This window comes from Mesoplodon bidens (genome assembly GCF_964165515.1).
Source record: "Mesoplodon bidens genome assembly, chromosome: 10".
In the NCBI taxonomy this organism is placed as follows: Eukaryota; Metazoa; Chordata; class Mammalia; order Artiodactyla; family Ziphiidae; genus Mesoplodon; species Mesoplodon bidens.
In genome coordinates this window covers 93,219,472-93,234,348 of record NC_138172.1, presented here as the reverse complement: position 1 = coordinate 93,234,348, position 14,877 = coordinate 93,219,472, and the positions used below count along the sequence as shown (strand labels likewise).

Below are 14,877 nucleotides of genomic sequence, written 5' to 3'. Positions count from 1 at the left end.
TTCATCCAGACTTTCCATCCATCCATTCAGTCAGCACGTATTCATTGAGCATCTACTGTGTGCTAGGAGCCGGAATAAATGACCGAAGATATATTGGCTGCTGACAGAGTTCTAAGACCTTCCACTTAATATCTTTTCCTTTTAGCTTTTGCTCCAGTGAACAAATTAAGACCCATTTATTGAACAACTCATGTGTAAAAGGCTGACATAGAGCCATCATCCTACCTTTACGGAGTGTGGTGATTGAACTCACTGGAGTCACCAAACAGCACTCCAATATGGTTCTCAAATGCTCACTGTAGCCTCATCTTGGGCTGGCTGCATGACATTCACCAGGGAGGCTTTTCACCATAGACATTCCTGGACCCCATCCTGTTGAATTAGACTCTTCACAGTTTGCTCTCCAGAGCACCATATGTAATTAGTTATGTCTCCATTCACCATCAAGTGTCTTAATAACAATTTAGACCTTATATATCTTCCTTGAGTGGCCACCATTTCTAACTCAGTGGAGGTCAAATTAATGAAGTTTTACTATGAACTTATTCTGAGATCCCATACTTGTGTCTTTCTAGAAATTTCACAGTTGCTTAGTTTATAGGACCATTTGGGGAGTAGGGGTGGAGGCTCTGCTTGCACCACAAGTGACTCTGAAAATCAACTTGGGATCTCCTTACCCACCATCATTTTATAGCTTATGTCAGCAGTTCTCTAAGTGTGTGCCCAGACCTGGAGTATCAGTAGCAACTGAGGACTTGTTAGAAGTTCTTGGGCCCCGTCTCAGACCTACTGAATCAAACTCTGAAGGTGAGACCCAGGAATCTTTTAACGAGCCCTCTAGGTAATTCAGATGTGCTCCCAAATTTGAGAACCATTGGCTTCTAGAGTCGAGGGTTGGTACACACAGGTCGGGTCCATGTGCCAGAGCTGTCTGCTGGCACCCAGGGAACAGCTTCTGCGAATTTCTCAGGAACAGTGACAGCCCAGGCTGGTGATACCGATGCTCCAAGGTTCTTATTTTTCCATTGATGGCCAGAGCTTTCCTAGATGGGGTTAGAAGTTCAATCTGTAGTGCAGACCCCGTGATGTTCACAGACTTATATAGGTTCTGCACCCTTGACTTCAGCTCATTCCTTCTGACCAGCAGCTGAGTGTCTTGGGGTTCAAAGCAGCTGTTTTTCTCACTGTCCCTTTGTCTAATGGAGTTTCACAAGCAGGTTTCTCCCACTTGCCAGGAGTCCTAAATCCACTGGAAACCCATCAACTGTTTGGATCCTGCCACTTTGTCCAGTTTCCTTCCAGCTGTCTCATTTTACACTTTCGTTGCTGAATTAGCATGTCTGTGCTACTGAAGTTCAGAAGGAAGCCACAGCAGGGGGTCAGTTACACCCGAGAGGCTGGACTTGAACTGTGGTCCACGTGGGCTTCTGAGAGGCAGAGGACTGAGAAATCCAGGACACCTCCTGGGTAGATGAAGATTAAGGTGTGACAGGTTCATTTTGTCTTGTCATCTGCTAGGGACATGACACAAAGGAGGGCATTTTAAAGGTGGAAACAGCATTAGAGGAAGTAATGGCTGACACGTATTGAGCAGTTACTGTCTTTTGGGCATGGTACACCTATAATCTCTAATCCTTGGAACAATCTAGGTATTAGGTAGCTGTTCTCTTCATTGGACAGGTGTATTAGGTGTATCTGTTTCTCTAGAGAAACAGAACCAATAGGGTGTGTGTGTGCGTGTGTGTAGATACAGATTTATTATAAGGAATTGGTTCATGCAATGATGGGGCTGAGAAGTCTCAAGATCTGCAGGGTGGGTTGGCAAGCTGGAGACCTAGGAGAGCCGATGGTGTGATTCCAGTCTGAGTCTGAAGGCCTGAGAACCAGAGAGAGCCAGTGTTTCTGTTGGAGTCAGCGTCCAGGGTCCCAGTTCTAAGGCAGTCAGTCAGGAAGAGTTCTCTCACTTGGGGAAATCTCAGCCTTTTTGTTCTATTCAAGGCTTCAAGTGATGAGGTGAGGCCCACCCACATTAGGGAGGGCAATCTGCTTTACTCAGTCTGCTGATTCCTGTGTTACTCTCATCCCCAAAACACCCTCACAGAAACATCCAGGACAACTTTTTGACCAAATGTCACTCCATGGCCCCATTGACGCCTAAAATTAACTGTCGCATCCAGTGAGGAGACTGAAGCTTTGAGACCTGAAGTAACTTGTTCAGCCTCACACTGCTGGTGGGGGGCAGAGCCAGCTCTCAAACTGAGGTCTGTTCATCTCCCGTGTTCCACTCCTTCCCTTGACCACCCTGATTTAGAAAGTGTGGAGACTCAGAGGGGGAAGGGCTAGCTGAAGTCACCAGGAATGCAGGGTTGGCCCAGCATCACGGGTCTGCTCCTTTCCCATCACACTGCTTTGGGGGACTTCAGCTTAACCTGTGCTTATAGCTCATCTTTTCCCCACAGGGTCCCCAAGAATGTCTTCAAGTGAAGGGATCAGGGTCAGGACCCAGTGAACCCTTAGGAAGGGGAGGGATTAGAACAACCAGATGAGTTCATTGTCCACTGATACCCAGAATGGCTTGGACTTTGTAGTGCTTCACAGGACCTAAAAAAAGGTCCTGTGATGAGGTTGGCTGGGATCACTATTGTCTCTTTACTCAAGGCCAAAATTTTAACCAGTGCATTTGATAAAGACCTAGAGAGCGTGCTTCTCTAGTTTGAGGAGGGAATGATAGAGTTCAAGCTGATTCAGAGTTACCCCCGGCCCCTTCCTTGTCTATACCCAGTCAGTAGGGCCCTCATCCACTCACTGACCCTCTGCAAAGAAGGAAAGATTGATTAGCAAATTTCTTATTTTGTTGATTTAATGTAGTTGTTTAGGAAACGGTTAGACCATTATTTGGAAAGACCTAAACAAAGTCATTCAAATAATTTATTTTGAGGCTTGAAGAATTCCCCAACCAAAAAGGTTTAGCCTAGAAAATGTTAGAAATATAAAGGAAATAAAAATTACTGGAAATGCCATCTTTTTCAAAAAATTTATTTTACTAAAGTATAGTTGATTTACAATGTTGTGTTAATTTCTGCTGTATAGCAATGTGATTCAGTTATACATATATATATATTGTTTTTCATATTATTTTCTATTATGGTTTATCACAGGATGTTGAATATAGTTTCCTGTGCTGTACAGTAGGACCTTGTTGTTTATCCATTTATACATAATAGTTTGCATCTGCTAATTAATCCCAAACTCCCAGTCCATTCCCCCTTCAACCCTCTCCTTCTTGGCAACCGTAAGTCTGTTCTCTGTATCTGTGAGTCTGTTTCATAGATAAGTTCATTAGTGTCATATTTTAGATTCCACATATAAGTGATATCACATGGTATTTGCCTTTCTCTTTCTGACTGACTTCACTTAGTATGATAATCTCTAGGTCCATCCATGTTGCTGAGAATGGCATTATTTCATTCTTTTTTATGGCTGAGGCGTATTCCATTGTGTATGTATACCACATCTTTTTTATCCATTCATGTGTCGATGGACATGTAGGTTGTTTCCATGTCTTGGCTATTGTGAATAGTGCTGCTGTGAACATAGGGGTGAATGTATCTTTTCAAATTAGAGTTTTGTCTGCATATATGCCCAGGAGTGGAATTTCTGGATCATATGGTAACTCTATTTTTAGTTTTTCAAGGAACTGCCATAGTGTTTTCTATAGTGGCTGCACCAATTTACATTCCCACCAGCAGTGTAGGAGGGTTCCCTTTCCTCCACACCCTCTCCAGCATTCGTTATTTGTAGACTTTTTGATGGTGGCCATTCTGACCTGTGTGAGGTGATACCTCACTGTAGTTTTGATTTGGATTCCTCTAATAATTAGCAATGATGAGCATCTTTTCATGTGCCTGTTGGCCATCTGTATGTCTTCTTTGGAGAAATGTTTATTTAGGTCTTTTGCCCATTTTTTTGATTGGGTTGTTGGTTTTTTTGTTATGGAGTTGTATGAGCTGTTTGTATATTTTGAAAATTAAGCCCTTGTTGGTTGCATCATTTGCAAATATCCTTTCCCAGTCCGTAGGTTGTCTTTTTGTTTTGTTTATGGTTTCCTTTGCTGTGCAAAAGCTTATAAGTTTGATTAGATCCCATTTCTTTATTTTTGCTTCTGTAGAAATGCCATCTTAAGATAACCACTGCTAATGTTTTGTTTTGTTTTGTTTTGTTTTTATGCGGTATGCGGGCTTCTCACTGTTGTGGCCTCTCCCGTTGTGAAGCACAGGCTCCGGACGCGCAGGCTCAGCGGCCATGGCTCATGGGCCCAGCCGCTCCATGGCATGTGGGATCTTCCCGCACCGGGGCACGAACCCGTGTCCCCTGCATCGGCAGGCGGACTCTCAATCACTGCGCCACCAGGGAAGCCCTGCTAATGTTTTTATATGTATGCTGCTAGACATTTTCAGAGTTTATTCTTTTTTTTTTTTTGCGGTACATGGGCCTCTCACTGTTGTGGCCTCTCCCGTTGCGAAGCACAGGCTCCGGACGTGCAGGCTTAGCGGCCATGGCTCACGGGCCCAGCCGCTCCGCGGCATGTGGGATCTTCCCGGACCGAAGCATGAACCTGTGTCCCCTGCATCGGCAGGCGGACTCTCAACTACTGCGCCACCAGGGAAGCCCCAGAGTTTACTCTTAAGTAGGGTTCTAGTCTCGTTCTTCCATTATTATAGCTGTGTGACCTTGGGCAAGTCACTCAACCTTTCTGAGTCTCCCTCTTTGTCTTTCCCCACCTATAAAATAGCAGCTTCAGGTTCTTGTGGTGTTTGAATAGAAAAATGGAGTTTGTAACAATCCCTTGTTCGTAGCTGGTGCTTGCTTCCAATTCCCTCTGCCCACTGCATGCTGACTTTTCACTGCCCCTTCTTTTAGGGCTGGGCAAGTATTTTTAAGAAGAGGTCATGCTGACAGTTCACAGATCGAACTGCCACTCATGTCCTGTGATGCCTTTTCTACTAAAATATGTTAACACTCTTGGAATATTTGCCTGTTGTTTTTTAACAACTCCGTGCAGCTACGCATGTTCACGTATGGAAGTAAGCGTGTCTGATTGCAGAGGTTTCCCCGCACTGCTCTACCTCCTGAGAACGTGAAAGGAGGCTTTAACCACTTTTGGAAATTACCTAGAAATGGTACTAGGGAACGAACTCCTTGGCCGTAAAGCATTATGTGACGTTGGGTGGCATTGCGTTGAATTGCAGTCCCGCGTGTCTGCTCTGCATTTTCTGTTTCATAAATCCTACCACAGCACCGTGAATAGAAAAGGCCCCATGTGTGGCTTCCTCTCTGCGGCACATCACAAAGTCCTATTAACTGTGGACATCTTGGCCCATCCTGGGAGGAGAAGACCTCATTTTCTTGGGGTCCCAAGAGCACAGACTTTCTGAGTCAGGCCTCATCGCTGACCACATGAGTGTGGCATTTTCAGAAGCCAGCACGAGCCACCCTAGCGGTCACGAGCTAATCACTCACTAGTGAGTGAGCAAAAGACTTAAGGACACACTTTTGTGCGTGTGTGTGCACGTGAGTACACTTTTTTTTTCTTCTTTTATTTTTGCGGTACGCGGGCCTCTCACTGCCGTGGCCTCTCCCGTCGTGGAGCACAGGCTCCGGACGCGCAGGTTCAGCGGCCACGGCCCACGGGCCCAGCCGCTGTGCGGCACGCGGGATCTTCCTGGACCGGGGCACGAACCTGCGCCCCCTGCATCGGCAGGCGGACTCCCAACCACTGCGCCACCAGGGAAGCCCCGAGTACACTTTTTTAAAAGTCAGATCTAAAAGTCAGATCATGTTAGGGACCTTTTTATGGGGAGCATGAGTTCATTTAATCTTTTGAGGTTATAAGTTTGAAACCCTATTGTGGAGAACTGGTTTTGATAAAAAGATAAAGCACCTTAAAAATAATGGCAGGTCAAGTGAAGGGCATGGAGGGGTTGCACCTTTGAAAAAGAAAGTAAATATGCTGGAGATTTGAAGCACCAACAGGATACACAAGAGGCCTGACTGTCTTCACATGAAGGGCCTTGGCCATGGACCATCTATGGAGAGACTCTGCCTCTGAAACAATTGCTCATGGACCCGTGGCGCTCCGGGGTTAGGGAAGCCACAGGTGAATAATGCACTTGATCAAGGAGGAGATAACTGCCTTCAGTAATATTCCTAAAAGCCAGAGATTGAGCCTTCACACCTGCCTTTTGATCAAAATTGCAAAGAAGCAAGGAGGCAGTATTTTGAGGTCTAGCTCCTGGAGGGACAGGCCTAAAAGCATATCGGCAAAGAAGGACTGAGTCACAGAGACCCACGTCCTCAGCTGGAGATGCTATTTGTAAAGTGGTTTGTCCCCATTCCACGGAGACGCCCTCCAACTCCAGGGCCGCACGCACCTTCCCGCCATCATCACACAAGGTAGCCCGGGTGGCCTGGGTCTTCTGTGTCCTTCCCAAAGTGTGTCCCCCCTCCTGGGGACAGGCACTTCCCTCCAAGACCCGTTCTGGGCTCTGTCATGTCACGCCAGCCCCGAGCACTGCCCTGGCTTCCGGTGCCTCTGCTGCTTGCCTCTCCCTGCTGGGCAGGCTGCTCCCCCAGGCTACCTCTCTGGCCTTTTCCTCCTCGGATCTCACACAGGCCACATTGCCAATAGGAGGTAGCAGCCTGGTTATTTTGTGCCTCTTGTGCTTGTAAGAAAACACAATGGGTCTGTGTCCTAGTAGCTTTGTACTGGATCCCTGGTGTTGAAACATAAGTCCCACGGCCAAACTGTGCCGGGCAGCCCAAGGTGTCAGGCAACCCTGCCAGGCACTGAACCAGCGTAGGGCACTGTGTGGGTCCAGTGGGTGTCAGGAATGCATGTTTGACTTGGAGGTAACTGGATACCCTACAGAAAGGTGACTAAGAGACACGTGGAGTGGCTGGAAGTATAAAGGAGTGAATTCAGTGTCCTCTCTGGCTCATAAAGTACTTCTGCTTTTGTGCTGAATAAACCTCACTTCATGCCGGGCAGCGGGGGAAAGGTGGCCACTGAATGATGTTTATGTGGCTGGCCAGTGGCCAGGCGTGTTGTGCAGGGGCTGGCGGGGGATGAGGTCCAGCCCGTGCGCCCTGCCCGCTCAGCAGTTCCTGCTTCTGCATCCCAGGCGGGGTGCAGGTGCCCGGGCTCGGGCTGGGGGGCAGACAGGCAGTGGGTGTGCAGACCTGAGACAGGACTGACAGGGCCTGGGGACCAGAAGGTGCGGAGGTGAGGGGAGCGTCGGGCCTTGGCCCTGAGGGTTGTGTGCTTGGCTGCAGGCAGGGGTGGGAGGAGGGGGCTGGACCAGCAGAGGCCATCGAGTACCCCCAGGGGAGGGGGACGGCTGGGCCGGGCTCCCGCTGACGGCCTGTCTTTGCTCTTTCCTTTTTGAAGGATGGAGGCTGCACGTGTCCAGGAGATGTCGCCAAAGCCTTTGGTAAGAGGCCGCAGAGAGGGAGGGGAGGGAGCTCCCTGCAGGGGTGCCGGGAGGAGGTGGCAGACACGTTAGGAAGTTCAGGACCAGTCCTGAGTTTCCTCTCGGCGGATTTCAGCCCCTCATTGGCCCAAATCCTGGCATCACTTTGGTTCCGGTTGGTGGCAGAGTAGGCCGAGTGCCCAGGGATAGATGGAGGGGTGTTACCCTGTGGGCCAGGGGTGGGTGAAGTCATAGCCCAGAAGTCACCACTGGGAAGGCTCAGGGTACCTGAGGAAGAGGACTGTATCGGGTCTGAGACACTGAAACTTCAGCGAGGGGGTGTCTTCGGAGCCTAACTTGGGGGACTCCTGAGGGAGGGACGGGAGCCCTAGCCGCAGTGCCTCACCACAGGCCGAGGAGGCTGTGCCGCACCAGGGGCAGCGGCGTCTGGCCGTGACCCCGCAGGGCTGGCCCACGACGCCCCAGCCAGGTGTTTCCTTGGGGAGGCACTGGGAGGTCCGGCATCTCTGCGTGCTGTGCTCTCCGCCTGCCACTGAACCCTTGCCAACTGCGGGCAGGAGTCAGAGCTGCCGCACGGCTGGGGAACCCCACCTGTGAGGTGAGGCCACGTGTGCTGGCAGGGACATCGCTACTGTTGATTTTTGTGCTGCGTGTACTTAACACTGATGGGTGTTCTGTCTCGGGCGCCCTTCTGATAGCGCACACGGTGCACCCTGCCCAAGTGGTGTCTGGACTCCCACTCGGGCAGCTTTCCCTCCCCGCGCTCCCCCAGGAAATGCAGCCACGCCTGTGGAGGGAGAGGGACCAGGTCGGGGCAAAATGCTGGTTAGGAAGGGCCACGAGAGTGTTCAGAAAGGAAAATGATTGGAAGCCACTTCAAAGCATTGTTTGAGTGGATCTGTGCTCTGTGTTCCTGCTGTTTACAGCTGCTCCCGGGGTTGTGGTTTTCGGGAGGCCTGGCCAGACACCAGCTGTCCTCTGCCCCCTTATAATCACGGCAGGGGGGTCAAGGAGCCAGCAGTTGTGTTAGGGACCCTGCAGGGAAGAGTCTGCAAAGCTTGCTGCCAAGTAGACAGGTCCTGTGCCTTGGTTGCCCAATTGCCAGGCCCAGGGGGCCAGCCCTACAGCCCCTGCCTTCCGTAATGCTGGCCGGAAGGGACTGGAACGCCTGATGCACACCCCAAAGTCCTCTTGTAAATATTTAAGTGGCCAGATGGAAGCAGTCAAGGTCACATTTCAGAGGATCCTGTGTTTGCTTCTCCTTGTCCTTCATCGTGATTACTTAACGCATCTGTACGCTGATGTCCTCCTAGTCTGAATGTAAACCCTCAATAGGGCTCGCTGAGGATGGGGAATAGTGACTATTTCTGTTTCTTCCACGTATGCCTTTTACTTTCCTAACAACTAGTTCCTCCCCATCTTCCATGTGCCACGTGCTATAATAAACATTGAGGACACAGCGGTGAGTTAGCCCCCCCCCACCCCCCACCGTGGTCCTGATCCAACGTAACCTACGAAGGCAGTTTCAACACCCCAGTCTCCTGTGTACCTATCCTGGAAGTTTCATGTCATTTGGTGATTAATATGAGGTATTTTGTTTACTCTGGAAGTCAAATGTTTATCACAACAGAGGTGCGGGTAGAGGTTTACAGGATGTATATTATACACATATGTGTGTGTGTATACGTGTATGATGTACATATACATATATACGTACTTACAGGTTCCTCTCCTTCATGCCCAAGCTCTAGTGCAGGAGGTTCTGTCTGTTCTGAGGTCCCTTCATAGCTACCCTGTGTGACAGTGCTGAGAGCTTCAGGTAGACCAGATGCCCGATGGGGACACGGCAGGGGAATTATTGTATTATGTATGAGATTGGACAACATGCTGAGGTGCTGCCCAGTTATTAACGTTTCTTTGATTTTCAGAGAGTTAGACCTGTGGAAGGTGGTCGTAGATAGGAAGTCATCACTAACCATTAAGGATTGTCCACTGTATTAGCCACCAAGCTTCAGTAGGCTGACTTGTTGCTTGGAGCATCCAGTTGCCCATCTGCCCTTCTTAACTTTTTTTCCAAAGTGGGGGAGGTTGAGCTTTTCTCTGACCATAGCCAGGAGGAGGGAGGGTGAGTTAGTAGCACCTGCCTCTTTCCGGAGCCGATTTTCTCTGAGCTCTTTTCTCTGCTGCTTCTTTTCGTCCCCACTTGGGAGTGCAGGAGCCGGAGCAGATTTTGTCATGCTGGGAGGGATGTTCTCGGGCCATACCGAGTGTGCTGGAGAGGTGATCGAGAGGGATGGACAGAAGCTCAAGCTGTTCTATGGGATGAGCTCAGAGACGGCGATGAAGAAGCATGCGGGAGGGGTTGCGGAGTACAGGTACGGAGGGCGGGTGGAGCGGGGGCGGGCAGCGCCATCACCAGTGAGGTTGTGTTCCCCGGCTCCTTACAGAAATGGGGTGCAAGTGGGTCTCAAAGAATATGAGTCTGTTTATATTATAGTACCACAGGAAGGAGCTAGAACACATATATATTTCTGAATTAAGATGTTCAATTAAAGAAATGACTGTATGGCTTAAATGTTTTTTTTTTTTTTTTTTTTTTTTTACTGAAGTACAGTTGACTTACAATGTTGTGTTAGTTTCAGGTGTACAGCAAAGTGAATCAGTTATATATACATATTCATCTATTTTTTTTCAGATTCTTTCTCCTTATAGATTACAAAATATTAAGTATAGTTCCCTGTGCTATACAGTAGGTCTTTGTTGGTTATGTGTTTTAAATATAGCAGTGTGTACGTGTCAATCCCAAACTCCCAACCTATCCCTACCCCCGACCTTTCCTTCCTGGTAACCATAAGTTCATTCTCTAAGTCTGCGAGTCTCTGTTTTGTAAATAAGTTCATTTGTATCATTTTTTTTTTTAAGATTCTGCATGATATCATAGGATTTGTCTTTCTCTGTCTTACTTCACTTAGTATGATAATCTCTAGGTCCATCCATGTTGCTGCAAATGGCATTATTTCATTCTTTTTAATGGCTGAGTAATATTCTATTGTATATATATACTCCACATCTTCTTTATGGAGTATATGGACATTTAGGTTGCTTCCATGTCTTGGCTATTGTAAACAGTGCTGCAATGAACATTGGGGGTGCATGTGTCCTTTCGAACCATGTTTTCCTCTGGATATATGCGCAGGAGTGGGATTGCTTGATCATATGGTAGCTCTATTTTTAGTTTCTTAAGGAACCTCCATACTGTACTCCATAGTGGCTGTACCAATGTACATTCCCACCAACAGTGTAGGAGGGTTCCCTTTCTTCCACACCCTCTCCAGCACTTATTGTTTGTAGACTTCTTGATGATGGCCATTCTGACTGGTGGGAGGTAATATCTCATTGTAGTTTGGATTTGCATTTCTCTAATAATTAGTGATGTCGAGAATCTTTTCATGTGCCTCTTGGCCATCTGTATGTCTTCTTTGGAGAAATGTCTGTTTAGGTCTTCTGCCCATTTTTTGATTGGGTTGTTTTTTTCAATATTGAGCCACATGAGCTGTTTGTAAATTTTGAAGATTAATCCCTTGTTGGTCGCATAGTTTGCATATTTTCTCCCATTCTGTGGGCTGTCTTTTTGTTTTGTTTATGGTTTCTTTTGCTGTGCAAAAGCTTTTAAGTTTCATTAGGTCCCATTTGTTTATTTTTGTTTTTATTTCCATTACTCTAGGAGGTGGGTCAAAAAGGATCTTGCTGTGATTTATGTCAGAGTGTTCTGCCTATATTTTCCTCTAAGAGTTTATAGTATCGGTCTTACATTTAGGTCTTTAACCCATTTTATTTTTGTGTATGGTGCTAAAGAATGTTCTAATTTCATTTTTTTACATGTAGCTGTCCAGTTCCCAGCACCACTTAGTGAGGATGCTGTCTTTTCTCCATAGTCCTGCCTCCTTTGTTGTAGATTAATTGACCATAGGCATGTGGGTTTATTCTGGGCTTTCTATCCTGTTCCATTGATCTGTATTTCTATTTTTGTGCCAGTACTATGAAGTCAGGGAGCCTGATTCCTCCAACTTTGGTTATTTTGTGTCTCCATACAAGTTTTAAGATTTTTTTGTCCTAGTTCTGTGAAAAATGCCATTAGTAATTTGATAGGGATTGCACTGAATACGTAAATTACCTTGGGTAGTGTAGTAATTTTGGCAGTATTTATTTTTCTAATCCAAGATCATGGTATATCTTTCCATCTGTTTGTGTCATCTTTGATTAGAAAACATATCTTGCCTCTTTCAAAGTAGCTATAATTTTTATCCAACCAGACTTTGCAGTGTTTGGGGCCCCGGAAAGGCAGTGCAGAGCAGAAGTATTTGGGGATAAGTTGGAAATGGAACTAGGGGTATGTGTGAGTTGGTATGACTCTTGTTCAACCAGCCCTGGAGGGCACCCTCCAGACTTCCAGGCCTTGTCCTGGTATCAGCCTTGTCCTGGTATCAGCCTTGTCCTGATAGAGCTGATGTGGAGCCTGAGATGAGTCAGGCTATAAGTGGCAGGCAGAAGGATGGGTCTCCCACTGCATATGATACAGGGGTGGGTGAGACCACCTCACAGAGGTCAGGCCTTTTGGGAAGAGTGCTGTGTGTCACCTGCAGTAGCTCCCACAGGACTCTTCCCTGCCTCTGGGCTCAAGCAGTTGACACAGGCAGTATTTTTAGGCATTTAATTATGTTACTGTGCAGAAGGGATGCTCACGTCTGCTTATCTGCTCCACTTCCATTTTAATCGTGTGCACGTGTGTTTTAAGAACGTTGTGACAGAATATACCCACTGTCTCGCCCTGCTCCATGGAGTCTGTCATTGCTTCTCATCAGAGTTTGCACTGATGACAAGCTGTGCCATGTGCACAGGACAGGAGGCCCTGCATCCTTAGAAGGATGGAAACTCAGGCCCCCTGCCCTGGGCTGATAACCTCCATTTCCTACCACTTATTCCACACCCAAAAGCTTACAATGAAGATGTGGGATTCAGATGGATTGTGTAAGGTTTGAGCCAACCTAGAGGTACACATCTCAACTCCACTGAGATTTTCAGGAGGGCAGGAGGCGTGGGGTCCCCCCCCACCGAAGCTCTGTTCCTCGGGTACTGGTAGGCTGACTTCAGTCCTCCTCTTCTGGGGGCAATCTCAATATCAGTGATGTTGTAGTATGCGAACAGCAGGCTGGGAAGGAGGAGAGCGGGGGACTACATTTATACCGTCATTCTGGAAACTGCAGACAGTCCAAACAAGAGGGACACGCCCCGCCCACACCGCCTCCGAAGGCCTCTTTCTCCTGTGTGGTGACTGACGGAGGAGGCTGTACAGTGTGTTGTGGGGAGAAGGGGAGGGGTTTACTGTCCCACATCCGACCTGGACGTCTGGCCAAGACGCTGAATGCTTTGCCAGCGACCAGTGTCACCGTTCAAGGGCCCATGCCTGTCTCCTACGTGCTGGTCTGGAAGTGGAGCCGTTGCAATTCTGTGACAGCCAGTTGCTTTGCCTGGAGGACATATTTTGCCCTCTAGCCATTGCATCTGTTTTGGGTTCTAAGAAAAGTAGGTAGGGAAGGCCAGACCAGACTCGAGCACGAACAGAAGCCAAGGAGCTGAAAAAAAAGAAAATCCTCTCCTGTGATTTCAGCAGGGTTTAAACAAACATGAAAACAGGAGACTTGGGAGTATCAAGACTCAGTTCCAGAAGTGGATTCGAATCTTAGCCAAGGAAGGCAAGTGCTGAGGGAGTTAGAACCTTAATCCAGAGGCAGGCTGAGCCCTGGAGGCTGCATCTGTGTTCTCTCTCTCTAGGTCTGTCTCTTTCTGTCTCCCTCCCTCCCATCACCTGATCTCTTCCTGAGAATGGTTCTCCGTCGTTGATGTTGTATTTAATTAAGGCAGAGTTATTTATGCTTTACTAGTTCTTTCCCGCTCATTACCCACTTAGTTCTCTTGCTGTCCTTGGGAGACAGATCAGAGCCCTTCATTTTACAGATGAGAAGACTTGGGCATCAATGATAAGTGACTTGTAAAAGGTGCCATCACCACTTAGCGAAGAAGCAATGCTGAGGAACTGGAGGATGTCCAGTAAGCCTCGGGAAGGCCATGGAAACCTCTTTTAAAAAATGAAAGGGCCATCGTTTCAGGCACACGTGCGCATGTTGGTCTCTGGTCACAGAGTGCAGTGATGCCAGTCATCTTGGGTGTGGCCAGTGGCCAGCTTCGTGAACTCGGTGCTGTAAACCAGCCACTAACTAGGCCAGCCCTTGGTCTGCTGGATGGTTTAAGTTGCTAGATTTCACCCGAGGGTAGTCTTGCAGGTGTAGATTTCAATGCTCAAGAGTTATTACCTAGAATTTCAAAAGGGTAGTGGTTTTTTTGTTTGTTTGTTTTTGCGGTACGCGGGCCTCTCACTGTCGTGGTCTCTCGCGTTGCGGAGCACAGGCTCCGGACGCGCAGGCTCAGCGGCCATGGCTCACGGGCCCAGCCGCTCTGTGGCATGTGGGATCTTCCTGGACCGGGGCACGAACCCGTGTCCCCTGCATTGGCAGGCGGACTCTCAACCACTGCGCCACCAGGGAAGCCCTAGGGTAGTAACTTTTTGATCAAGAGATGCTACTTTTTCAGTTGAAGAGACCAGCTAAAGAAAGTTCCAGAATTTGGTTGATTGTTAAAATTTCCAGATGGCCTGACCCTTAGATGGAGGCTAGAGTTTTGCATGGATTGGAGAGTTCCTTCTTGTAATGCCCCTCCTAAAGCAAGTCAGTAAGGGGATGTGACGTGGAATCAAGCCGTGTTGCTTGGTGGCCTTGTGAAGAGGAGGACAGGGACTCAGCAAGGACAGTTAGATGTGCTTTAGTGTTGGTGCCACGCGCCAGCTCTTCTGAATTCCTTAATGTCCCCGTGAAAGCTCAAGAGACGCTACCCAAAGCCCTGCAGCTTCCGGTGCTGCGAAGGTCCTTAGTTCTGCTCTGGTTCACCTTTCCGGGGCCCCGCGCCACGCCCGGGACAACAGGCATAGTGATTTGTGCAGATGCAGGGTGGTGAGCTGGGGCCGGGGCACCCAACAAGGGCCCTGGGAAGACAGGCCGTGTGAGTGGAGCCACTCACCTTACTAGCGGAGGTTTCCATGTCACCTCGCGGTGCTTGACTTGTCGCTGTGCTCCATCCCTTCCCTCCTCCTCTCCGGCTTGTCCCCTGTGAAGGTGCTCTGTCTGACCCTGACTGGAGAGCTGACGTGTGGGGGAGGGACGCTCTGGGCTTGTTCCATCGTTGATCAGGGACAGCAAGCAGGAGAGACGCTGGTGGGCGGCGGTCAGGAGGTCTGTTCCGCTGTCCCGTAGGTATTCTGGGGCTCTGGGTCAGT

The 14,877-nt window shown here is 48.4% G+C and overlaps 1 protein-coding gene across 1 annotated transcript in view; it reads left to right on the top strand.

Moving 5' to 3' along the window:
- Window positions 1-14,877, top strand: part of GMPR (guanosine monophosphate reductase) — a 38,460-nt gene that overhangs the window by 20,394 nt on the left and 3,189 nt on the right. Inside the window, exons 6-7 of the mRNA XM_081245989.1 lie at window positions 7,448-7,490; window positions 9,706-9,865. Of these exons, the coding sequence (XP_081102115.1) occupies window positions 7,448-7,490; window positions 9,706-9,865 (203 nt within the window). The remainder of the gene's footprint in view (window positions 1-7,447; window positions 7,491-9,705; window positions 9,866-14,877) is intronic.